This window comes from Cyprinodon tularosa, unplaced genomic scaffold, assembly GCF_016077235.1.
Source record: "Cyprinodon tularosa strain WSP-4 unplaced genomic scaffold, ASM1607723v1 ctg128, whole genome shotgun sequence".
Classification (NCBI taxonomy): domain Eukaryota; kingdom Metazoa; phylum Chordata; class Actinopteri; order Cyprinodontiformes; family Cyprinodontidae; genus Cyprinodon; species Cyprinodon tularosa.
Genome location: NW_024038092.1, coordinates 1,344,262 through 1,368,636, shown reverse-complemented (window position 1 = coordinate 1,368,636; position 24,375 = coordinate 1,344,262). Strand labels below are relative to the sequence as shown.

At 42.0% G+C, this 24,375-nt stretch overlaps 1 protein-coding gene across 8 annotated transcripts in view; it reads right to left on the bottom strand.

Moving 5' to 3' along the window:
• Positions 1-250: 250 nt before the first annotated feature.
• Positions 251-24,375, bottom strand: part of LOC119777832 (teneurin-3-like) — a 488,332-nt gene continuing 464,207 nt past the window's right edge. For 5 of the 8 annotated variants that reach the window (XM_038276831.1, XM_038276836.1, XM_038276834.1 and 2 more), the window contains 13 exons: positions 20,962-21,131; positions 20,748-20,874; positions 18,058-18,255; positions 16,625-16,684; positions 14,322-14,666; positions 12,213-12,457; positions 11,955-12,136; positions 11,011-11,213; positions 7,046-7,156; positions 6,825-6,967; positions 6,564-6,688; positions 6,208-6,338; positions 1,862-2,617 (listed from right to left, as the gene is read on the bottom strand). In XM_038276831.1, the coding sequence (XP_038132759.1) occupies positions 1,862-2,617; positions 6,208-6,338; positions 6,564-6,688; positions 6,825-6,967; positions 7,046-7,156; positions 11,011-11,213; positions 11,955-12,136; positions 12,213-12,457; positions 14,322-14,666; positions 16,625-16,684; positions 18,058-18,255; positions 20,748-20,874; positions 20,962-21,131 (2,796 nt within the window). Of the gene's footprint in view, positions 2,618-6,207; positions 6,339-6,563; positions 6,689-6,824; positions 6,968-7,045; positions 7,157-11,010; positions 11,214-11,954; positions 12,137-12,212; positions 12,458-14,321; positions 14,667-16,624; positions 16,685-18,057; positions 18,256-20,747; positions 20,875-20,961; positions 21,132-24,375 lie in introns of all 8 variants that reach the window. The other 3 variants (XM_038276833.1, XM_038276835.1, XM_038276832.1) reach the window with 1 other exon arrangement.

Sequence of the window (24,375 nt, the reverse complement as noted above, 5' to 3'; positions counted from 1 at the left end):
ATTGGGAATAAAATTGGTGAGGCTAAATATTTTTCATTTTTTATTTGTTCAATCACCTATAAATCAGACGTAGTGACATTTAAAATAATGGTTCCACCTGAAAACTATTCCTCAATGTCTTTCTGTTATATAAATACAAACAGTTGTATTTCCAATTTATAGTTTTGGAGCTTTACTTGCTTTAATTTACATGTGTAATTACAGGCAGAATTTGCAGCCGGTGAAAAGAGAAGGACACACCCAAACAACAGGAGTTTTAATAATTTTTATTCTTTACCGTAGAAACACTGTACATAAATTACTTTCTCTGAGACTAATATCGATGTACGGATAAATGGATTTCCTCAACCTTCAACATAAAGTTAAATCAACAAAACACTGTCGACTTGTCTCTGGAAAAACAAAATAAAAACAGAATGCTTCCTAGCATACGATGTTACTTCTGTTTCCCTTCGGACATGTTTAAAGTTGCCTTCCAACCATTTGTACAGACATGTACACAGAAAAAATCTCTAAGAGAGCAGAGACCTACAATCAATGAGAAACATCCACATCGATTTCTGATCTATTACTGTTACTTATGTGTCATTCATGAAGATGCGCTGTCCCTTTAAGAAAAAACGAGCAACATTAACGAGAGAAGCAACAGCCTGTTGCTAATTACAGCAACCCAACTGCCCCCCCGCCCAACCAAGCCATGACGACAAGTTTCTACCGCGAGCAGCACTACTACCTTTGACTGACAAAATCACAAGGTCTATGCATTATGATGCAGAGTCACAATTTGTAGAAGAAAAGGACTCTCCTGGGTCTTCCTGGTCTACGCAGACTGTGAACTGTGATCCCCTCCCTCTGCACACGCCAGCCCTTCACAGAGCTCTGTCTCCTAGCACAAGGGATGAGGAGGAGGAGGAGGAGTGCTTGTAGAAATGACCAAACAGATCACGCCTCATCAGTAGGAGAAAAAACTAAAATTACAATGCAACATTTGGCTTTTGTTAAGTTCGTCTCATGGTCTGTTGTGGTGGTGGGGGTGTGGGGTAAAGTAGTAATAGTGCGATACATGTAGGTAATAGTATGTAAACGCTTTTCAGTTGATTTTAATATCCCTTTTTTTGTCGAAGCAAATGCAAGTTTATATAGAAAATCAAAACCAAAAAATTACAAACAAACAACAAAAATTCTTATTTTGTCTTTCTCTTTTTTTGACTTGTACAAATTTCAGTCCTTTTTTTGTGCCTGTCTCTCTTAGAGAGAGTCCACAACAGTTCCAGTCAATGGCTTCAGCCATGGAATAATAAATCCTATAGACGAGGCTCAAACCTAAGTGATGGGTCCCATCTGGACCCTCAGACACACGATACCTGCAACATCTGTTAGGGATGCACAGTCTGGAGCTGCTGATATGCGCCTGACAGCTGCTTGCATGCCAGGCTGACTATCGGAACCAGTCTCTATCGTTCCCTCTATTAATCCAAAGTCTCTGTTTAACAGGTACATAGCTCACAAACATGGCAGTCAGATTAGCCGGGCCTATCGGAGGGGAATGGAGGGGCATGCGTGCAGCCTGTCTAAAAGCACAAGAGGGAACAGAAAAAGTCGGGCATTGAAGAACCTTCCCCCGGTTCACCACGACAGTCCCAGCTGTAGTTTCCGGTCGGTTAGATTGAAACGGTGTTCATCAAAAAGTCTTCGCAGTCAACTTTAACCACCTGAAGAGACAAAATCTAAGGAGGGTCGGTGGGCAGGTTTTGGAGTCTTAGACAGTTCAAGCTGTGACGTCCATTTAGTGTTAAAAGAGAACTTTTAGTGTTAGTTTTGACAGTCAGAGGTGGTACCATCTAGGCATGTTCATGCCGTGTTACCTCCTCCCTATCTCGCTTTGCCGGAGGAACTGGATGTTGTTGGCGCTGTCGGCCAGTTCAGGGTACTGCTCAATGGAAAGGACGTAGTAGCCATCGTAGCCCTGAACCTTGCCGCTGCTCAGCAGCTGCCTTTTCTCTCCCTCTGTCCAAAGCCTCACACCTTCCTCCCCATCTCTCACTCGCTGTTGTTCACGGGCCCAGGCACTGGACAGCGCCCTCTGCCGTGCCTGCTCCAAGATTCGCGTTTTCTCTTCGTCCAGCGTTGTTCCGTAGCGCACATGGAGCACCAGAGCGCCGTACTGTAGTTCTACGTCAGCAAATCGCCGGGTTCTCCCGTTCATCACAGTCGTAGACTGAGACACTGTGACATTCACCCCATTTTCCAGGGACTTCTTGCCCGAGGTGAGCCGCAGCGCACTCAGGTCGTTCTCAGGGAGGCTGGTCTTGATGAAGTAGTGAGTGTCTTTCCCCTCCACTGTGAAATGTAAGTTCTCCAAGTAGAAGGCATTGTTCAGGACTCCGGACACTTTGATGCAGTCCTCGCTGGCGATGTTTAGAGCATTTGTCACCACTCGCCCCTGCACCACAGCAAACATGACACCCTTTCCAATGAGGGACTTGACAGTGGCGAACCATAACCAAGGCTTGGTGTGGTCAGAATGTCGTCTGCTGGGCTCAATTTCTGGCATACGCTCGAAGGACAGGAAGGCTGATGACTGACGAGTCACTTCCTGCTGCACACCTGAGATAGACTGTGGAGAGAAGAAACCATGAGACATCACAACATGTTCGCTGCATTAAAACACCACAGCTCATGCAGTGTCCTAGTATCGTATACTAGTGGCTCCAAGATTTTCAAGAAGTAGAATGTGAGGCAGAACTCTTTGTTTTCAAGCATTTCCTCTTGGAATAGAAAGTGTCAACATGTCGACTCTTTTTGACCCTTTTTAAAAATGTTAAAGTGGTTCAGGTTATCCTGATCTATCTCTTTGGTTATGCTGCTATAGGCTTCAGCTGTTGGAGGACATGGGGATCAGTTTTCATAGTTCTGCTTCATTCTATCGCTATTCAGCAATTCAGCAGTATTTATTTAGTTTAACCATTAACTTTATTTGTCTCTGTTTTTTTTTCATAGCAGCTTTATCTAATCTGGTTTTGTGTGGCTGTGACGCCATCCTGGATCTAAGCCACTAGTGGCTCCAAGAATTTCTAGAAGTAGAATGGGAGGCAGATCTTTTGGTTTTCAAGCCTTTGCTACTGGATGAGAGTGTGGCAACATGTTGACCCTTTAAAAAAAGGTTAGAATTAGAGAGGTCCAAATTATCCTGAGCTATCTCTATAGTTATGCGACTATATCCTTCAGCTGCTGGAAGACATGCAGATTCCTTTTCATCATTCTATCTCTTTTCAACAGTTCTGCAGTATTTGTTAGTTTAACCACTAACTTTATGTTCTCCGTGTTTCTTTCTCATCATAGTAGTTTCATCTAATCTGGTTCTGTTTGGATGTAAGACCATCCTGGATCTAAGCATCAATGGAGCTTCTGGCGTTAACAATCTCCATGATAGAATCAGGCTGGTTTTTCAGGGTTTTGCCCTGTTTCTCTCCTGGACATTAGCTATCGGCTCACCTTTTACTGTGACTAAGCTGTACACGCTCTCTTTCCTCCCTTTTGACATGAAAGCTGACTCAAAACTGTTTCTTTCCCAGTCAGAGGTACCAATGGAACTAGCTTCCTTCTCTTAAATAGAAGGTATCTACTGATCAGTGTTTCTATGTTCCTTTGGTGTGCCTGTCTCCCTTTCCTTAAACCCCCAGTCGGCCTCTACAGAATGCCGCTCACACCGAGTGGTCAAAACTCACTGTAGCCACCAAACAACAGATTGATGAGTGATCATGGTTTAGTAGGTTTCATATAAACAGCTGTTTTATTATTAACTTAACTGTTTTTCTGGTGCATTTCTTAAAATGTAACTTTCATTTGTATCTACCTCTAAAGGTTCCTCCTGGTCAGGACTGGATTAAAGGACTACTCCGAGCTAATAAACAGAACAGATGGCCTCCACTCTCTGTGTCAGTGGTATAACACTATTGCAGATACTGGATGCCTCGGAGAAACAAAAATGATTCCTCACTTCAGATAACACTTTAAATTGCTCTGAGCCTTTCTGACTCCCTTCATCACCTTCTCTGATCTTCTCCCTGCCCTTCCCTTATTATTTGTGACTGGCTTGATTCAAAGACTTCTTTGGCTGTTTGAGCTGAAGTGTGACCCTTTGATAGTCTGTCCAATATAATTACCCCAGTAACAGAGTAAGTGAAGGAGAAGAGAGAAAGGTGACTGTCATTGTTCCCACAGCTTCGTCTTGGTAATTTTCCTCTATCCCATAATCTTATCACCATGCAACATTTCTCAGTAGATCCTGTTTTAGGTTTATAAGGAATCAGATGCGTATCCTAACTGTGGCCAGGCATCAGAGAGGAATAAAGGCTAGCTGTTGGTGTTGACAATGTGGTTCTGAATTAATTCACTAAAATCAGCAGATTTTAAATGAATCTTTATGCAGACAATAATATTGAATCAAAGTTATGACACGAGAGAACTGTCAGACTACAGTGTCATTAGAAAACATTAGCGATTAAAGCAAACATGCCAAACGACCCACTATTCAACAAGAACTGTAGTCGTAATTTTATAGTAGTTTGGTGTCAAAACATTACAGAGCAGGAAATTATTTCATATTAAGTCAATATGTTGCAAAATGGGGTGAATTAAAATTAGTGTTGCATCTATACTGATACCAGGATCGTATAGTTTTACTAGTTTAGTTAAGAGTTCTGAACCTGAATATGTTTGACTTGGAGCTGAATGATTTTTGTTAATAAATTCTTATATTTTGAATAGATATGTGGATATATTCCATTTGTGTGCAGAGTTAACGGTTTGACCTTGATTTGAGCTTGATTCACACTTCAATGAACCTGTTGTCATGACACACAGAACAACGTCTGACAGCCTGAGAGTTATTAGATTCAATATTCAATAAATAAAGACATATATTTATATTCAGTGAAGGGTTTTCTTCTCGCCTGTTTTTTTGGCCTGTTAATAAAGCTGTGAGCTCAGATCCATAAATTTAAACAGGACAGTTTAAAGCAAAACACGTCTCAGAGTGAGAAAAAAGTAATCACTAAACATGATGAGTCCACCACCTGAGGTAAGAATTAACTAAAACTATTGCTGCTCGCCATCATCAAGGTCCAAAAAAAAAAAGTCAATATTTCTGCATTTGTTCCAACAGATCTGAATTTTTTCTGACCTGAACAGAAGTAACTGAACCCTGAGCCTTAATGAAACACAAAACACACTGCAGTAATCAGAGGATGTAACACCAGCTCATTGAAAAATACGCATAACACTGTATGAGTTTTTGTCCTTTTCGGGCCGATTCTCAAGTCGTGCGAGAATTTTTCAATCGGATCGACTTTCAGCCTGATCCTGCGTCGTGTAGTGAACAGGGGCTAACGAGGGGAGATAAGACTAACAGGACCAGCTCCCCACACTGGAAAAACGGTCTAGAAATAAGTAAGAATGTCTTAAATTAAGTGTAATAATCTGAGTAGGTTAATGAGATAGTTTGCTAATGGAATGAGTATTTTTACTCTTAAAATTAGATAATTAGACAATATGCACTTAAAATAAGACAATGCAATTGTGTTTTCTTATTTTAAAAGTAAATTGTTTTGTTCCATTGGCAAAGTGTTTCTTTTATCTCCTCAATCCAAGAACACATGCACTTATTTTAAGAAAAAATTACTTATCTAGATTTAAATTTTTTCGAGTTTGGGAGAAAATCAAACATGTTTGAAATTCAGTCGGCCGTTGTAAGGTGGTCGCTCAGTGCGCAAACAAGGATTCTTCTTCTTCCTCTCTGATGTAAAAACAGAAGCATGGCGGGGGTAAAATGGGTGCAATGGAGTTCTTTCTGTCAAACTGACAGACTGTAGTAGCCACGTTTGCTCAGCCATGTCTTTGTCTAAATACGTCATCGCCTTTTCTTTTTAGGGCTTTTAAAACAAAATTGCACAAAATGCCAAGGCAGCGCATTTCACTCTAATGAGCTTCATATTCCTCTTCTACTCGTTTGGCTTCCTGATAGACGAGTCCGAGTAGCACCACCTCACTGCAAAGCTGAGTCCCACCTGGTTTTTAGACGTACAGTGTGAGCAGGTAGATCGCATCAGAGCATCTGGTTGCACAGTGTGAGAACAGATTGTGAGCTGTGACCTTTTAAACCCTGAGGTTTAGGGAGCTGTGGTTGTAATGAAAGAGAATACACACAGGCAGGTCATCCCAGAGCTGACTCTTCTTCATCTCCAGGGAAGGCTCTGTTAGGTCAAATTTGGGAATGGGGAATCCTGGGATGGCGTTATGGAGGTGAAAGCCAAACGTGACCAACCAGATGTTGACATCTGCAGTAAAATAGAAAAAAATAAATAGTTGAAGGACAGGCAGAGTTAAAGCATCCCAAAATGAAAGCTTTAGCTCAGGACTTCTGTAAGGATTTCATTTAACGGTAAACCGAAGCAGATGGAGTGTCTCCCTCTGCGTTCTTTAGTATCAAACATCCAGTTTATTTCCAATCCTGTGTTTCTCTGATCCATGCAGCTGAATCCTGAATTTCCTGAACTCATTACCTGTGACATACTCTTTGACCTGATGGATCTTGCTGACAGGGTTGTTGCCACGGAACATATACAAGTTAAAGGGCTGCGGATCTTTCCCCACACGCGTCCACGTGCTGATGTCAGGAGTGGTCCATCTGCAGAAGGAGGAGAGGAGGAAAAGCCAGACACTGTGATCAGGTGTGACGCTAACAAAGCACACAGCAGGCACTTCCATGCAATCACGCGCCATGCTTGGACTAGACATGAGCAAATAAGAGACGGACGGTTTACCTCCCAGCAGGGATGTCGTAATCTCTGTCTCCAAAATGCAGCAGTCGTGTCAGAGGATCATACAGGCCGCCGTGGAAACCAATCACCAGGACAAAGTCAGGGTTGGAGTCAAAGTAAACCTCGCCGTATGCCGTGTACTGAACCTAGACACACACATATAATCAGCTGGACAGATTGCACGCTTGGCTGCTCTCTTTCTGTTTGGGAGGAAACACTGGTACCTGTTTAAGGAGCAGTCCATTGTTACTGAAGACAGCCAGCGGAGTCCCGGTGTTATCGCACGCGATATAAAACTCATCCCCGCTGCTGATTTCCATGGCAAACACATGACCCTGCAAACACACATTCATTAAGGCTGTGAGGGGATTTATCAGGAGCATTTCTATCCCCACAGCGGAGCTGCTCCTCATAACGTACAAGAGGAGCTTAACACAACCATCATCATTAGTTTGTTCTGCTGAAACCTCCCAAATGTACCTAATCCTCACTGGAGCTGCGCTCTTCAAAGATCATTCACCTGTAAAAAAAAATGAGTGGGAAAGCAGAGTGTTTGGGAAGCAGAAAACCTGGGATTAGATTACAAACATGATGGATGGAGGCAGCTGGAAATGAGGAGAAACAGAAATAATGTTGTTTATTTTTTCCCCATTCTGACCAGCATGTCGTTCACAAGCTTTTCCTCTAGGAGCCGCTAGTGAACCACCACAGAGTCTAAAACGATGTGACAAGGTGGTTCAGTTTGTGTTCACCACTTGTCCCTTATTTTTATTTTTAAATTATAATGCTTACATTTAAACATTAGTTTGCAACTTTGCTTCACACTGCAAAAAAAAACATCTAGAAATAAGTCTTAAATTAATTAATTTGAGTAGGTAAATGAGAATATATGTGCTTGAAATAAGACAATTCAATTGTGTTTTCTTATTTTAAATGTAAATTGTCTTGTTTCATTGGCAAAATGTCTCTATTTACCTCCTCGATTCAGGAACAAATGCACTTATTTTAAGAAAAAAATGATTTATCTAGATTTAGATTTTTTCCAGTACATCTACTATCCAGGTTTGTTTGTGTCTGCATTATGTTGCAGTTTCAATCTATTTATATGTTTAGGTTAAAGCTGCTACTTCTGGATTATTGGTTGAACTTGTTTATTTTGAAACAAAATAGTTCAACCAATAATAAATACATATTATTGGTTGTACAATTTGTACAATTGCAAACTGTACTATTTATTTGCAAATAAATAAAAATGTATTTATTTGCAAATAAATTGTACAATTTTCTATTTATTTGCAAATTGTACGAATAAATAACAGATATAAGATTTTTTAGATATTATAAGATTTTTTTCTTCTTTCTGCTGCCTTTCATTTCGTTTTAAAATTTTGAAATACTTATGTAGTATGTCTGTGTGTGTATATATGTATGTAATGTATACAGATGGATATGTAGGTATGTATGGATGGAGGTGTATTTTTATTTTTTAGTATATCAAAAATTTGATAGGCTGTTTTTTTGGGTATTCAATGAAATTAATGAATGAATAAATAAAAAAATAAAAAAATAAAATAAAGAAACAATGTAAGGATATTCATGCATGATTTCAATAGGGAATTCTTTGGAAAAATGCTTTGTTTGTTTTTCCTTTAAGGAACTTTTGAGTGATCTTGTATCACATTGTTTATTTTGCAGTCTCTTTCATTGTGTAAATTGTCATTTGTAAATTAGATTAATAATTTGATTCCTGTTTCTATTTTAAGCCTTTTTTTATATTTTTTCTATCTGTTTAATTGGGGCTCGGTCCACTCAGGTGCAGGTGTGCTGCCAATTGGAGACACAAACGGTGAGTTCTGAGAAGCTCAATGAAATTTTTGTTGAGTGAAAAGGGATAAATAAAAAAACATCGGAGGAATCTGGAACCGGTGGCTGATGCTGTTTTTTGTTCACCTTGCTGATCCTTGACCAAACTACCTCACAACATCCAGTCGGCCTCGGCAGATGGCCGCTCACACTGAGCCTGGTTCTGCTGGAGGTTTCTTCCTGTTAAAAGGGAGTTTTTCCTCTCCACTGTCGCTACAAGCATGCTTAGTGTGGGGGATTGTATTTGAGTCAATGAGTCAATGCAATCAACTGGTTTTCCTTAGATAGAAAACTTTGTATCAATTTGACTGTATGATCTGGTTGAACTGTAAAGTGCCTTGAGATGACATGTGTTGTGAATTTGGCGCTATATAAATAAACTGAATTGAATTGAATTGAATCACGCTCTAATCAGATTTCTAACTTCAGATTTTATCCTTGTTTCATAAATAAAAATCTAAAAACCAGGAAAAGTCAGCATCTCATAGGAAGTTTATTTGGAGCAGCTAGATAGATGCAGGATTACCTGATTTGCATGCCGCTGGTAAATCCTGCATCCCACTTGCCAGATTATGACCCAGGAGATCAGCACGACCACCCCCTCCCTCCACCTCTGACCTCTCCTTCCATCCACAGTTGCCTCGTCCATTTACACCCTACCAAACCCCAGGAGAACCAGCCTGACCACCAGGATCCAGGTTTGCTCCTCTGCATTGTAAGGAGTCAGTGGATGCTAATACTTCCCACATTCAAACCCTCTGAGAGGAGGCTGAGGGACCAGGACCTGCCGGAGGAGCTGTATTTGCCTTCTGACCTGCCATCCTGCAGGATAAGCTGGAGACTTATATCTCAATTGATGCTTGGATGGACAGGCATCAGAGGGGGACCATAGAGGGGACCAAAACACCTCGCCTGTTTCAGCCAGGCCAACAATTCCATCTAACGACCCCAATTCAGAGACATAGACAGGTATCTGGTATTACAGGCTAACGAAGAACTTAACTGACCCCCATTCCTAAGGGGTGAAAAGTTGCATGTTTTCTAAACAAAAACAAGGCTTTGTTTTTGGTCCAATCTATAAAACCTCAAAGTCATTGCTGTTTCTGACATTTTGAATGTTCCAGGATGGGAAGGGAAACGTCTTCAGACTTGGAAACAAAGTCCAGTGGATTGTTTTTTCACTTTTTTTGGAAACGACCACAGCAGTTTCAGATGTACAGCAGAAGCAGTTAAAACAACACCATGGCAGTTAATGCCTCCTGTCACCACATGCTCAAAGGAGCAGGAGTGAACTCTGAAAAATACAGCAATCAGCTTAGGTAGAAGATGTTAAACCAATATGTCTGATAATCTGCATGAATTGTTTCCGTAAAAAGCCTTGAGATGACGGATTGTGAATTGGCGCAATAGAAATAAATGGATTTAAAATTATTTCAACTGATTATAGTATCATTGCTTGCTCCTCACTTTGCCTCCCAACTTCCTTTATTCTGAAACAGGCGCAATTTTGGGATGTGTGCGCTTCTTCTCAGCTTCCAGCATGACTCCAGCAAAGAGAGCAGAGAATAGCAGCCTAAAGTTATACTTCTTACAAAAATCAGACAATTTTAGGAGTAATAAACTTCTAATTAAACGTGGGGATTGTTGGCCTAGTAGTTAGGGCATAGAGCTTGTAATCTAGAAGTTCTCACACAGATTCACACTCTTTGTCTCTGAGCAAGACTCTTAATCCCTGATTGCTCCCCGGGGGCCGTACAATGGCAGCCCCATGCTCCCTAAGGTGATGGGCTAAATGCAGAGGTTAATTTCTACAATGTGAGATCCATTCAACTCAGTTCATTTCTATAGCTCCAATTCACAACATGTCATCTCAAGGCACTTTACAGTTCACCAGATCATCCAGTCAGATTGATTCAAAGTTTTCTATCTAAGGAAAACCAGTTGATTGCATCGACTCATTGTCTCTTCAGAAACCCCTCACACTAAGCATGCTTGTAGCGACAGTGGAGAGGAAAAACTCCCTTTTAACAGGAAGAAACCTCCAGCAGAACCAGGCTCAGTGTGAGCGGCCATCTACTGAGGCTGCCTGGGGTTCATCAATAAAGTTAAATTATTATAATTATTATAATACCCTTCTCATTTATGGCTGTAGTTAACAGTAAGGAGGTAGTAGCTCCTCAATGGAACAAGAGATCTGCAAATAGGTTTCATTCATGAGAGAAAAACATTCAAAACTTCAGCGCAAATCATCAAAAGCAAAAAAAAGTGTGACGATATTGAACTCCTCTTGTGTTTCACCAAACACAACACAGCGAGTGTCAGCTACCTGCAGATCGTAGTAGAAAGATGTGATCTCGGAGCTGGAGTGGTTGTAGACATGGGTGATTCTTGTTGGGTAGTTTAAGTCTGCGTAGAAAAACTGCAGATGCTGGCCCAGACTGTTCCGAGATGCCACACGCCGACCCAAACCATCATACCGGTACTGAATAGTCCAGCTGGCTGCTTTACTGTACACACGAAGTAAAAGACCTGCAAATACACAGAAGCACAAATGTTGAAAACTAATGCTAAGTTGTAAGAGAAAATCATCCCCCGACATTGCTAACAATGTGCTGTACTGTACTCTGGTCCGTCATATTCAGTAAAAATGGATAAGAATATTGCTGATCTTGTTCTTTCAGTCACTACCGAGGTCTCATGACCATAGGTGAGGGTGGAAACGTAGAATCGGTAAATCGAGAGCTTTGCCCAACGACTCAGCTCCCTCTTCACCACGACAGTCCGATACAGCAACCGCATCACTGCCGATGCCGTACCGATCTGTCTGTCAATCTCACGCTCCATCTGTCCCTCACTTGTGAACAAGACACTTGTCTTGTTCACAAGTGAGGGACTCCTCCATTTGAGACAAGGACTCTCCACATCAGCTCAGTTACTGAGGAGCTCAGTTACCCGGGAGGAGCTCGGAGTAGGGTCGTTGCTCCTACACGTCGAAAAGAGCCAGCTGATGTGGCTCGGGCATCTGTTTTTGGATGCCGCCTAGTCGCCTCCCTCAGGAGGTGTTCCAGGCATGATCCATTGGGGGAAGGTCTCGTGGGAGGCCCAGGACACACTGGAGGGACTATGCCTCTGAGCTGGCCTAGTGTCTGTATTGAAGGAGGTGAGTGTCGATTGGGAAGTCTGGGCATCTCTGCTTAGACTGCTGTCTCCAGTACCTGGCCCCGGATAAAGCGGAAGAAAATGAATAGATGGATGGATTATAATTCTCACCTTTGGAGTTATACTCAAATATTTCAGTTCCTCTCTGTCTCAGGAATCCATCTTCATCCATTCTGTACTGAACGTCTCCCAGACGAGTGATCCTGTCCCTCAGATCGTAGCGTAGCGGAGTCAGTCGCCCGCTGTTCCCTGGGTTCAGTAAGTGCAGGTTTCCATTCAGGTCATAGTTATACCTGCAGAACCAGCAACAAAAGTGTTAAGAAGTCACATCAAGTCAGCGGATTATTCCCGTCATGAAATAAAGCTCACCTCCACATTAACTTCTCATTGAGGGAAACCGTCTGCAGCTGCCCATCCACATCATACTCGTAACCATATTTGGTTGTGTTGGCAAATGGTCCAATCTTGATCTCCCGCTTTGTGACCCGGCCCATGTTGTCATACTGAATGGTGATCCAGTACATGAGGGACCTGAAGATCTCATACTGGATCTCCTTGATGCGGCCATGTTGGTCAAAATGCTTGGTGTAGGTCATGACCGCTGTGGAGATGATCTGAAACAGGAATGAGACCTTCAGTGACCAGAAGCCTTCAGACTCAAACTTTACCCAATATTTAAAGGAGCATCACGCTACATCGTTTACAGATTTATTACAAGTTGTATTTTTAGTTAAATAGCTCAATTGGTATCATCTGAAAACCCATCAGCTGAAACCTTACACTGCAATAAATAAACATCTTTCTTTGAAGACTCTTTGAATAAGACCATCAGTCATTAAGAAATCGATGTTGCTCTGCCGTTCAAATCATCATCGGTACTCTGAATGAGTGAAAGACTGGCATAGCATAGTTTATGATGCTGTCTTATTCTCTGCAGCTGAAACTCCTAAAAACCTTCCAGATATTGTGAAGAACAAAGTTCTGGAGCGTGTTTATAGGACTTTGATCAGTCCAGAAGTCCACGAAAACGTCTCCCCATTGAAAGTCTATTTTTAGTTAATAACACATGCTTTCTAAGTCTAATGCTGCGTTCACGCAGGGCGCGTTTTTCTGCGTCAAAGTGTCTGATTTACATGCAATGTTTATGGGGACGGTGTCAAATGGTCCAGCCGCGCGTTCTGGCGTTAGGGCATCCGACCCTGGAGTTCAGTGAATTGAACTTTTCATTTAGGGTTTTAGGTCGCTTGGTGCTTGCCTCGGTGCTCTGGAGGGGAGGGTCTTTGGATTGTTGTGGTGGAAGGTTCGCAAGCAAATCTGGTTCGAAGCATCTTTGTAACCAGTTAGCAACTTAGCGCTAGTAGGTTCCCAATGGGAAATTCCATTGGGACCAAGTAGCACTAAATTGGTGACTTAGAAACGACACTGTCAAGGAACGCTATGGACAGAGGAAACATGCAAGAGGAGGAGAGTTTAGTGTCGGAGGTCGTGGATGAGTCTCCTCCGTCATCCATTTTTTATTTAGAGGAGGAAAGCGGGACGAAGATGTTGTGGAAGAGGACGCAATATAACATACAATAATGTTATTGTATTTATTTAGATGATACTATATAAACATCTTATTGTTCTTCATCCAGCTTTCTGCAGTCGTGACTCATTCCTAATGGGAAGTAGAGGGAAGTTCTGACTGCAGGCATGGTTTGCTGCTCCAGCAGGCTGCTGTCAGACTAACCAGCTGTCTGTGCTTTGGGAGTGGGAGGGGCTTAAAGCATGCTGCGTGCAATGAAGACAGAGACTCCAGAGCATCGGTGCTTCCATGTGTTGGTTGCTTAAGTCTCCAACAGTATGGAACAAAGTTGCTTTTTTAGATTATTTTCATTGTTTGAAAGTAGGCAGAGATGAAGTTGGACAACAAAAGTTGGCATCAGACCTGTAACGGACCAGGGCCTCTGTACGTGGATCACACACGTAAACCATGCACCACCCCCACACTCTCTGAATATAACGATCAGTTTGCATGTGGTTCGCTATTACATCTGTATTTCATCCGCTTTGTGAAAAGAGTAATTCAGCATAAAAAGCTGATTGGCATTCTGAGTATTTTCTTTCTCTCTTCTGTTGTAAAATCTCTGACTGAAGAGATCACAGGGGAACAAAGTGATTTCATGGTAACTATAAAAATCGACTATATCATTAAAAACTCCACGTCGTAAAATCTACTCTACTGTCGTCTGTCATATCTGGTTTGACTGGATAATAAAGGAGCTCTTAAAGTGGGAGAGCAACTGCCCCTCCTGCTCCGTTCCTCTGATGCCTGAGCCTGTGGCCATGGAAGCGCTTTTCGATGATTCAACGGGTTCAGCCTAGAATAAAACGCTTCACATGTTTGGATCCCTCACTTCAACCTGCAGTTACCCCTGCAGAACATCACTGATCTATAGGTCAGGTCTGTCTAAATAAGAAGCAGCCCTCCTCCCTCACCTGATTGATGTCGTAGTAAATCACTCCAAACTTCCCAAACTGCTCCACCTTCCCAGAGATGTCGTCGAACTGGTAGAGATCTATAGGGAGCGGCGTCTCATTGATCACAGCCTGCATGCTGGTGACCCTGAAGCTGTTGTCGTAGGTGTAATCGAAGCGCGCGTTCACCATCCCGTCCTCGCTGAAGCGGAATATCTGCCGATCGACCAGCGGGCCGATTTGGCGGTAGCGGATGGAGCAGATGAAGCCTTCGCTTTGCAGGTTGACGGTTTTCAACACGCCGGCGGTCTCGTCGTAGGTGAAGCTGACCCGTGCAGAGTCATAGAGGATCTCTGCCAACTTATTCTGAGGAGACAAATACAGCCATGATGTTCAGCCAGAGTCAGAGGACTAATGCTGCATGAAGTCTGTGCTCATTATCTCTGGTCATTATGCAGACAGATATATAGGAGACATTACCATGACATTACCATAACATTGGTTAGGTGACAGAAATGAATGGTTTCTACATAATAAACACTAAAACGAACACTGTAAAATATTTAAATGTCTTATAATTAACACTAGAACTCCCAAGGCTGTCATTTTGACGGTTCTGGGATTTTAAAGGGAAAGAAAGGGTGGTCATGTTGGCCGTTTCTCAATATGTGTACTGGTGCGTTCTCATGTCCGTGTGTAGTAGTGAAATGTCTGCCTCGGCCCTAGTACTGTTCCAGGTCACAAGAACAAGAAGAGAGAGAACAGACAAACTCCCCGGATGTTGTTCTCGCCCCTCCTTCTTTACCCAGCATGCATCAGAGCAGACTTTTCCATTCTCCAGATTGAAAGCTATCCCAGCATGCACTGCGGCAGCAGCAGCTTCCAATGGAGCGCTCACACAGCTCAGAGTATTAAGTTAAAAGTTCTCTTTTCTGTTGTTATTCGATAACAGTACGTTTTAAGATAATTTGAGGCGAGAATATTATACATTTAAGAGTCACTATATGGCCCATCTACTGATTTAATGTGTAATTTATAAAAAGATTTCCGAAGTTGAGAGGACCGCGGCAACCAGCGGACCTCCAAGGGTAACGGCAGCCAGGGCTAACGTTAGCCCGTCTTCAGCAGCCAGCGCTAACGTTAGCCCGTCTGTAGCGGCCAGCGCTAACGTTAGCCCGTCTTCAGCAGCCAGGGCTAATGTTACCCCGTTGATTTGTGTTTATCTGACTATATTAACATTATTCCCCCAATAAATGAAAAAAGTCAGAATTTATTATTATCTAGAGCACAGGTGTCAGAGTCGTTCCAAAAAGGGCCGTGTGGCTGCTGGTTTTCTTTCCACCCAAGCAGTAGCACACCAGACTCCACTCATCTCATCAAGGTGAGTCTAGTCTTAACCTGATGACTTGATGGGATGAATGGAGTCTGGTGTGCTACTGCTTGGGTGGAAAGAAAACCAGCAGCCACACGGCCCTTTCTGGAATGACTTTGACACCCCTGATCTAGAGACTATTAATAACAGGAGGTGAAATGCAGCTCCAGACGAGCCCAGTGTGTGGTGATGTCATCAGTACGCTTCAGTTCCGATTGGCCCATATCCATGCTGCGTGCTCCCGTTCTCCCAGAGTTTACTTGGCGAGAACACAATTCCGTACTAGCGCTCTTGTGAATTGAGTAGTTAGTGACTTTTACCCTTTCTATATTTCCTTCATTTTCACATAGTTTTTTTAATTAAAACAAAAACATAAATATGATTAATTTTACCTTGATCTCCCACAGCCAGCATTTTGACAGCTCTATTAGTTAAGTTGCAAGTTTTTCCTGTGGATGATTGATGGTCGTTGCTGTTGCTTAACAAACAACATTCTACCTAGAACTGTTTGGCTAAAATGGAAAAATGGCTTTCAGAAGAAATCTAACAGAGAAACAGGCTATACAAATTCTTCAAAATATTGATTTGGGATTCGGGTGGAGGGGGAGAGACCAATGAGGAGGAAGCAGCTCAGATTCTGACAGCGAGTCCGATGATGATCGTCCACCCCCGGCTAATCGCAGTAACCCATCAGACGATAGTGAAACTTCTCCAAGTTTTGGATAGCACTAGCCACAGCTCATCCGGCACGCTCAGCAGCCCAAAGCCAAACCAGAGCCCGTAGTCTACTATAATCACACACAGGTTGGTGTGGATGTTCTCAGATCAAATGATTAGATAGTATTCTGTTTTTTTTTTCCATTGGGAAAAATGTCACCCGTCAAATTGACAGCCAGTGGGTTTTCCGATAGTAGCAGAATTCTGGGAGTCCTAGTGTTATGGAACCACTTACCTGTCTGCGATACTTGTAAAGAATCCGTCGGCCGGTTCCAAGATGAGCGACTCTAAGGAGCTGGAGACACAGAAAGACGTGGACAGAGATCTGATCAGACATGTCTTCTACTTGAAAGATCTGCTGGCTTTAATGTGTTTAATGTGGTATTTCCTGAGATAGACCAACACTAAGTGGTGCAGAGCTAAGAGGCGGACGAGAAATGTCTGGACACATTTGGAACAAGAAGACTCTAAAAAAAGTCCTTTCTGTGTATTTTTTTGTTGTTGTTGCAGGTTTACTAGTGGTTCCTAGAATTTCTAAAAGTAGAATGGGAGGCAGATCTTTTAGTTATCAGGCTCCTCTCCTGTGGAACCAACTACCAGTTTTAGTCCGTGAGGCAGACACCCTGTCTAATTTTAAGGCTTGGCTTAAAACTTTCCTTTTTGATAAAGCTTATAGTTAGAGTGGCTCAGGTTATCCTGAGCTATCTCTATAGTTATGCTGCTATAGGCTTAGACTGCTGGAGGACATAGGGACCCCTTTTTCATCATTCTGCTTCATTCTATCTCTATTCTCCCACTCTCCAGAATCTGTTAGTTCAATCTCTAACGTTCTGCTCTCTCTGCTTTTTCTCATAGTAGCTTCATCTGGTCTGTTCCTGTTTGGCTGTGACTCCATCCTGGAGAGAAATATCAGCTGTGCTGCTGCCATCAACACCTTTGTTTCTAGATGTTGGAGATCAGCCTTTGACTTTCTACTCCTAACATTTTAAAAGTAGACTTGTTAGTTTTTTTCATTAAAGCTCATTTTCATTATGTCCTGTTAGTATTTAACCCCCCCCCCCCAGAAATCCAGACAATTCTTCTTTGTGGTTGGACTCAGTGCTGCCCCAACTTGTTGTTCTCCACAAACCAAAATAAATAGTTTTTCAAGATGATGCAAAGTTACCATTAGTTATGAAACTAAGAAAATTAAGTCTAAGGAAGTGTTTATCCAGAATTGTAAAAACATGGTCCTTTAATAGGGTAGAGCAGTAAAGCTTCCGTCCTTAACGTTTTTTCCTGCATTAATTTCACTTTTATACTTTAAGTAGCTTTAAAAATGGTATTTTACACTTTTACTTAAGTAAAAAGCTTAAGATGATTCCCTAATTTCTACAAAAGTGTTTTTAAACAGCAGGATTGATACTTCTACTGAAACAATAATAAACATTAATACTTTTGACAACTCTGAAAATGTTCAAAACTTTCCATATATGCACCACTTTGTTTAGATGACATCCAATCCTGAAAATACCTGAAAAATATCCTACACTTTATGACTGTCACGTAAAATGTGGAAAAGTATAAGGTGTATGAATACTTTACCAAAGCCAGTAGGTAGAGTCAAACCCTTTATAAAAAAACAGGACGTATTTCCTAATTGCAGCAGAGGGACAGAGAGCTACCCACCTGGCCTTCCTCAGAGTAGTCCACAGTAACAGAGGCGTTGCTCTCTGGGGGGGTGTAGATGTTTCGGTAGTATCCCACGGATCTGATGGTCTGCATGGTGTGGCGGGCCACGCTGGGCATGGTGACTGCAGACAGGCGGCTCCCAGAGTCGTAGTCGAAGATGTACTGATGCTGGCTGTGCAGCAGCAGCACCATGGACTGTCAGAGACAGGACAGCCGATCAAAGACAGGACAGACAAAGGGACAGTGGACAAATTTGTTACTTTAATAAAAAAGAAAGTGATGGCCAATCATCCAGTGTAGAATAAACACTGGGAGCTGTTTTCTTATCCAGACTATCTCCCTGCAGACGACCGATTTCATGCACTGCTGCCTTTTTTGCCCATCTGTGATTCTAATTTCTGCTCTGTTGTTCTTTCTCCACTCATCTCTCCCTCTGTCTGACATCCTAACTAAGCTCCTCGTTTCCCCTGAGTCTTGTCTCATAGGCGTACCTCTGTCTGCCTGCCTGTCCCTCCATGGCTCTCAATCATTCCCCTCTGTATGTCCTCACAAACAAGGCCAGGTGCCGTTCAGTGTCCGGCCCTTCCTAGGCTCACACAGCAGAACTGTTGGATTCAACCCCCCCCCTTCCTCCTCACACTGTTTGTTTTTTGATTTTGTTTTTTTTCAGCTCCATCCTAAGCCACCTTAGAGATGTTTTTCAAAGCCACTCACTTTTAATGGTCTCTTCTTTTACTCTCTCCTCTCTGTCAGCCCTGCCTTCCTGACATCAATAGCTGCTTTCATTTGAGGACAGCATACTTTCTTGGCGCTCGTTTCCTTTACTTCACCCTCTGCCTTTCCAAAAACTGCCTTTTTAATGCCTTTTGCCATCTTTTGGAAGTCCACAGATTGCCTGGAACACGTTAGCAGACCCAGAATTATACAGCACCTTCTTAAACGGTCCACGGTAAACCATCCTACGTCTCTGTCATCATTCAGCTTTTTTTATTTATTTATTTGCATTAAAATGAACTCAGATAGATGGTTGAATAATTATGACATTAAAAAATCAACTAGTCTCTAGGAGAATATATACACAACACACACACACACACATATATATATATATAGCAGCAGTTCTAATAGAGGTTGTTCTAAGCACTGGAACCACTCAGCCACAGCTGTCTGATGGAACCAGTTTAACATCTTCTGGTAAAAATCTTCATGGTCAGATGAAGAGATGCTCAATCATTTACCAACTAAGACATAAAGATATTTAGAAATGTCAATGCCTTCAAACCTATCACCATTAGATCAACTATTAAACATGGAAGGGTGAGAATCATGCTGAGGGGCTGATTCAGAGCTTCTCTGGAAAGGATGACTCCCTCAAAGTACTTTAAGTTTATATTAAATTGGAATTTTGGACCCAGCTGGGAATTTTTAAAAAGATTAGGAAGAAACTTGAACATTACATTTGGTTTTAAATGGAGTTGAGATCTGCCTTTGTGGTTAAAAGGCAGATCTGTGGCAGGAAACCAGCCCGGTTTCCTGCAGGTGATCCAACTGGTCTTATTTCTGTGTTGAACGATACTGGGTGGTACAGTAGCAGCCATTCAAAACAGCCCTACCAAGTGAAAGACGGCCGAATGGCAGCAGAATCCCTTCCAACTTCCAGCCACTGGCCTTCTCCTGGGCGTGCATATTTTTTTACTCTGACTCCAACCTTTCACTGAATTACAGGGTCTGACCAGGAGATGACGCTTCTCTTTAGATCTTAATCTCCACAAATCATGACATAAAGAAAATTTTAGTACAAAGATTGACGTTTAAAAAGGAATTGTAGGGGACCAGCCAATGACCAGCCAAGGACCAGCTAAGGACAAGTCAAGGACCAACTAAGGACCAGCCAAGGACCAGCTAAGGACAAGTAAAGGACCAACTAAGGACCAGCCAAGGACCAGCTAAGGACCAGCTAAGGACAAGTCAAGGACCAACTAAGGACCAGCCAAGGACCAGCTAAGGACAAGTAAAGGACCAACTAAGGACCAGCCAAGGACCAGCTAAGGACCATCGACAGTGGGGAAACTTTGAATGGCTACTACTGTATGGAGGAGAACTTGTCTTTATAGGGCAAGTTACCGTTTTGATCACTTGCATACCCCTTACAAATAGAGCTTCCTCCATCCCTCAGTGACGTCTAGAAGCAGAACATCTATATCCAGCCATTCAGCAAAGATGCTGCTACAAGGCTGTGTTATTTTGACATTTGACCAATTAGATGAGCCCTTGATTTATTACCTACTGTAAATTAAGTTGAAAAAAGTTAACAAATTAAACAAAAATGTAAAAATCTAATTGAAAAGTTAAAAAGTTAATAAGTTAGGTTGAAAATATGCACACAAAAAAAATGTGCCTGTATCATAATTATTGTTTCTAAGGTTATGCTGTAACAAATAAAATGTGAGTCTTTCACTCTGTGAGTTTTTTATATATTTCTTATAGAAGCACTTTAGTTATATTTAGTCATATTTAGGGCAAGTTGGCATTTCTTGTTATTACAATGACTTAAATTTTTGGCATCATAATATCCATATTTTTTAATGTTCCAAAGGTAATAAGGTTTTGTCCTGGATTCCAATAACACTAAAGGCTTGAAGTTTTGATTTTCAAAGTATTTCACTGAGTGGCCTAGAAAGGGTTACCTTATCCAGGTAAGTGTAGCTCCATATCTTCCCATCAGCAAAGACTCGAGAAATGATTCTTCCTTGATTGTCGTACTCCCACCTCTCTGTGGTTGGACCCCTCTGGAGCCCTGTCACCTTCCCCATGCTGAAAAACACGCACGCATAGCATGAATCCAGGTTATCATTTGATGGACGGTGGAACTCGCCCTGTAACCCCTCCAGCAGCTCTTACCTGGAGTATGTCAGGTTAACAGAGAGCAGCTTGCTGCTGGGAACCCACAGCGTGGGATGACCCTGGGTGTCATAGATGATCTTTAACAGGAACTTTCTGTGGTCGTCATAAACCTTCTCCGTCCGCAGAGTGCGATCGTAGTCCACAGACAGCAAGTTCCTTCCATTTACCTGAAAGTCAGAGGAGATGAAAGAACAAATTCAATTCAGTTTATTTCTATAGCGCCAATTCACAACACATGTCATCTCAAGGCACTTTACAGTTCACCAGATCAAACAGTAAAATTGATTCAAAGTTTTCTATCTAAGGAAAACTAGTTGATTGAATCGACTCATTGACTCTTCAGCAATCCCTCACACTAAGCATGCTTGTAGCGACAGTGGAGAGGAAAAACTCCCTTTGAACAGGAAGAAACCTCCAGGAGAACCAGGCTCAGTGTGAGCGGCCATCTGCTGAGACTGACTGGGGTTCAAGGAGACAGAAGCAGACAAAGAAAAAGAAGCAGAGAAAAGGCAATCAATCCTTTTAAAAATGCTTTTCATACTGATGCAGCATGTAGCTAAACCTGTGTCATGTGACCTTCTACTCAACCAATCAGCAGTGGCTACAGGTTCCTGATCAGAAATAATAAATGTAACATTAAATATCCCTATAGAGCACCAAATATACCAGGGGTGTAAATAATAATCGTTTTGTTCAATGCATCGATCTCTGTCGATGATCCAATATATCAACAGTGCAAGAGTATCGATTAATGTGTTGTTTTACTTCCTCTGTGTTTTTTTTTCCTACCACGCTTCCTTTAGCCACTACCCTCTTTCCACATGCACACACACAGTAAGCAAGACAGACATGGCGGAGATAGAGGAGGTGAAAAAAGAGGTAGGCAAGATGATGCATTCTTGAGTATCGAAAGTATCGAATATATATATATATATATATATATATATATATATATATATATATATATATATATATATATATTACGTGCATATATATTATGTGCATATATATAGTTGGGTCAGGAAATCGATACTGAATCGAATCGCCATGATGGGTGTGATTTACACCCCTGAAATATATCATTAATACATTACTAAATATAACATTAAATATTGAAATTTACTGAGTGTAATTTCCCATTAAAGGAGGAAAAACAGTATAAAATCAACCTGGCCTTGTGTGACAGGTACCAACACATTTTAATGTAATCCTGCTAGCAGAAAAGCAGCTAACCTTCTTGGTGAAGATAATTAACACACAAGGCGAGAGGTCAGATTTTAATTAAGGCAGCTGTTATGAAGTCATATTTTCTTTTTGTTCTGCAGACCAAATGGATCAATAGTTAAAAGAAAAACAAACCAAATCCCTGTTTAGATTTTAGAAAGATATATGTGTGAGGAAGCTAATGAATTTAACTAATAATGCCCTTAAAACATCTGAATGTCTGTGAAATAAAATAAACCTCTGATCCAGGAGCCATAAAACACAGAAACATCCTCTGAACCACCAAGCCAGGCTGAACCAGCGTCCAAACGATGTGCTGTTAAAATCCGATTTATGAAGACAGAGCTGCTGCTGGCCTCACCTTATAGATCCTTGAAGCAATGACAAACATTACGAAGCAGCAAATCACCGCAGTACAGACGTCTTTCATTAAACAGAGAGTCTGGCTGGGACATGTCCAAGGGTCCATTCTCTCACCTCTTCATTCGAGCCACTCTTTCATTGGTGAATTAGCACCAGTTAAATTCAGAGAGGTGCATTAAAGGGAGATGAGGGAGACTCTGGTCAGCAGCCAGTTGGATGAAGCAAAGAGCAGATCCATAAAGACTGAGCCAGCAGCGCCGCAAAGAGAGGAGAATCCAGCAGCGGCGCCGCAACGAGACAAGAATCCAGCGGCGCCGCAAAGGGACGAGAATCCAGTGGCGCAAGGGGACGAGAATCCAGTGCCGCAAAGGGACGAGAATCCAGCGCCGCAAAGGGACGAGAATCCAGTGCCGCAAAGGGACGAGAATCCAGCGCCGCAAAGGGACGAGAATCCAGCGCCGCAAAGGCATGAGACTCCAGCGGCGCCGCAAAGGCATGAGACTCCAGTGGCGCAAAGGGACAAGAATCCAGCGCCACAAAGGGACGAGAATCCAGCGCCGCAAAGGCATGAGACTCCAGCGGCGCCGCAAAGGCATGAGACTCCAGCGGCACCGCAAAGGCATGAGACTCCAGTGGCGCAAAGGGACAAGAATCCAGCGCCACAAAGGGACGAGAATCCAGCGCCGCAAAGGCATGAGACTCCAGCGGCACCGCAAAGAGACAAGAATCCAGCGGCGCAAAGAGGCGAGAACCCAGCAGCGGCGCAATAATATTTATAATAATACATTTTATTTAACAGCGCCTTTCCAGACACTCAAGGTCACTTTTCAAAAAATAAAAATGAAAATGCAAAAATACAAATACACACTGGAAAAAATTGAAATCTAGATAAGTAATTTTTCTTAAAATAAGTGCATTTGTTCTTGGATTAACGAGGTAAAAGAGACACTTTGCCAATGGAACAAGAGTATATTATCTAATTTCTTTATTTTAAGAGTAAAAATCCTCATTGCCTTGGCAAGTCATCTCATTTACCTACCTGAATTAAGGGTGAATACACTTAATTCAAGAAATTCGACTTATTTCTAGGTAGTTTTTCCAGTGTGAGGCAGATGCTGCTTCTGTCTTCAGACTGAACTGTCTCCATGTCTGATCCTCTTATTCCTTTAACTCAGACAACTTAGCATCATGACTTCTTTAAAAGGACCGGTTGCACTTCATACATTGAAAAAATTTAAATCTAGATAAGTCATTTTTTCTTAAAATAACTACATTGCATTGTCTTATTTCAAGTGCATATTATCTAATTATATTATTTTAAGAGTAAAAATACTCATTCCATTGGCAAACTATCTCATTTACCTTCTCAAATTAAGCGCAAATACACTTAATTTAAGAAATATTTACTATTTCTAGATCGTTTTTCCATTGTAGTGTTGGCCTAGTGGTTAGAGAAGTGCGCCCTGACCACTGCTTTGCTTTTGCTCTGAGAAGGTTGCCAGTACCCGGTTCGATCCCCACAGCCTGCACTCTGGTTTACTGAGCAAAGACCCTTAACCTCACACTGCTCCCTGGGCGCCACACAGTGGCAGCCCTCTGCTCCCCAAGAGGATGGGTTAAATGCAGAAAGTCAATTTCTCCAATGTGAGATCAATAGAGTTCTATTATTATCATGAAACTTTCGATTTTATTATTTCATTTTCGAGAGACACCTGTGGACATGTTTTCTCCGCCGACCAGCAGCTCTCAACGGTTTCCTTTACTCCTCGATGCCTTTTCGTTATTTCTCTCTGCTTGTCTCGTTATTTCTCTCTGGCCATCATT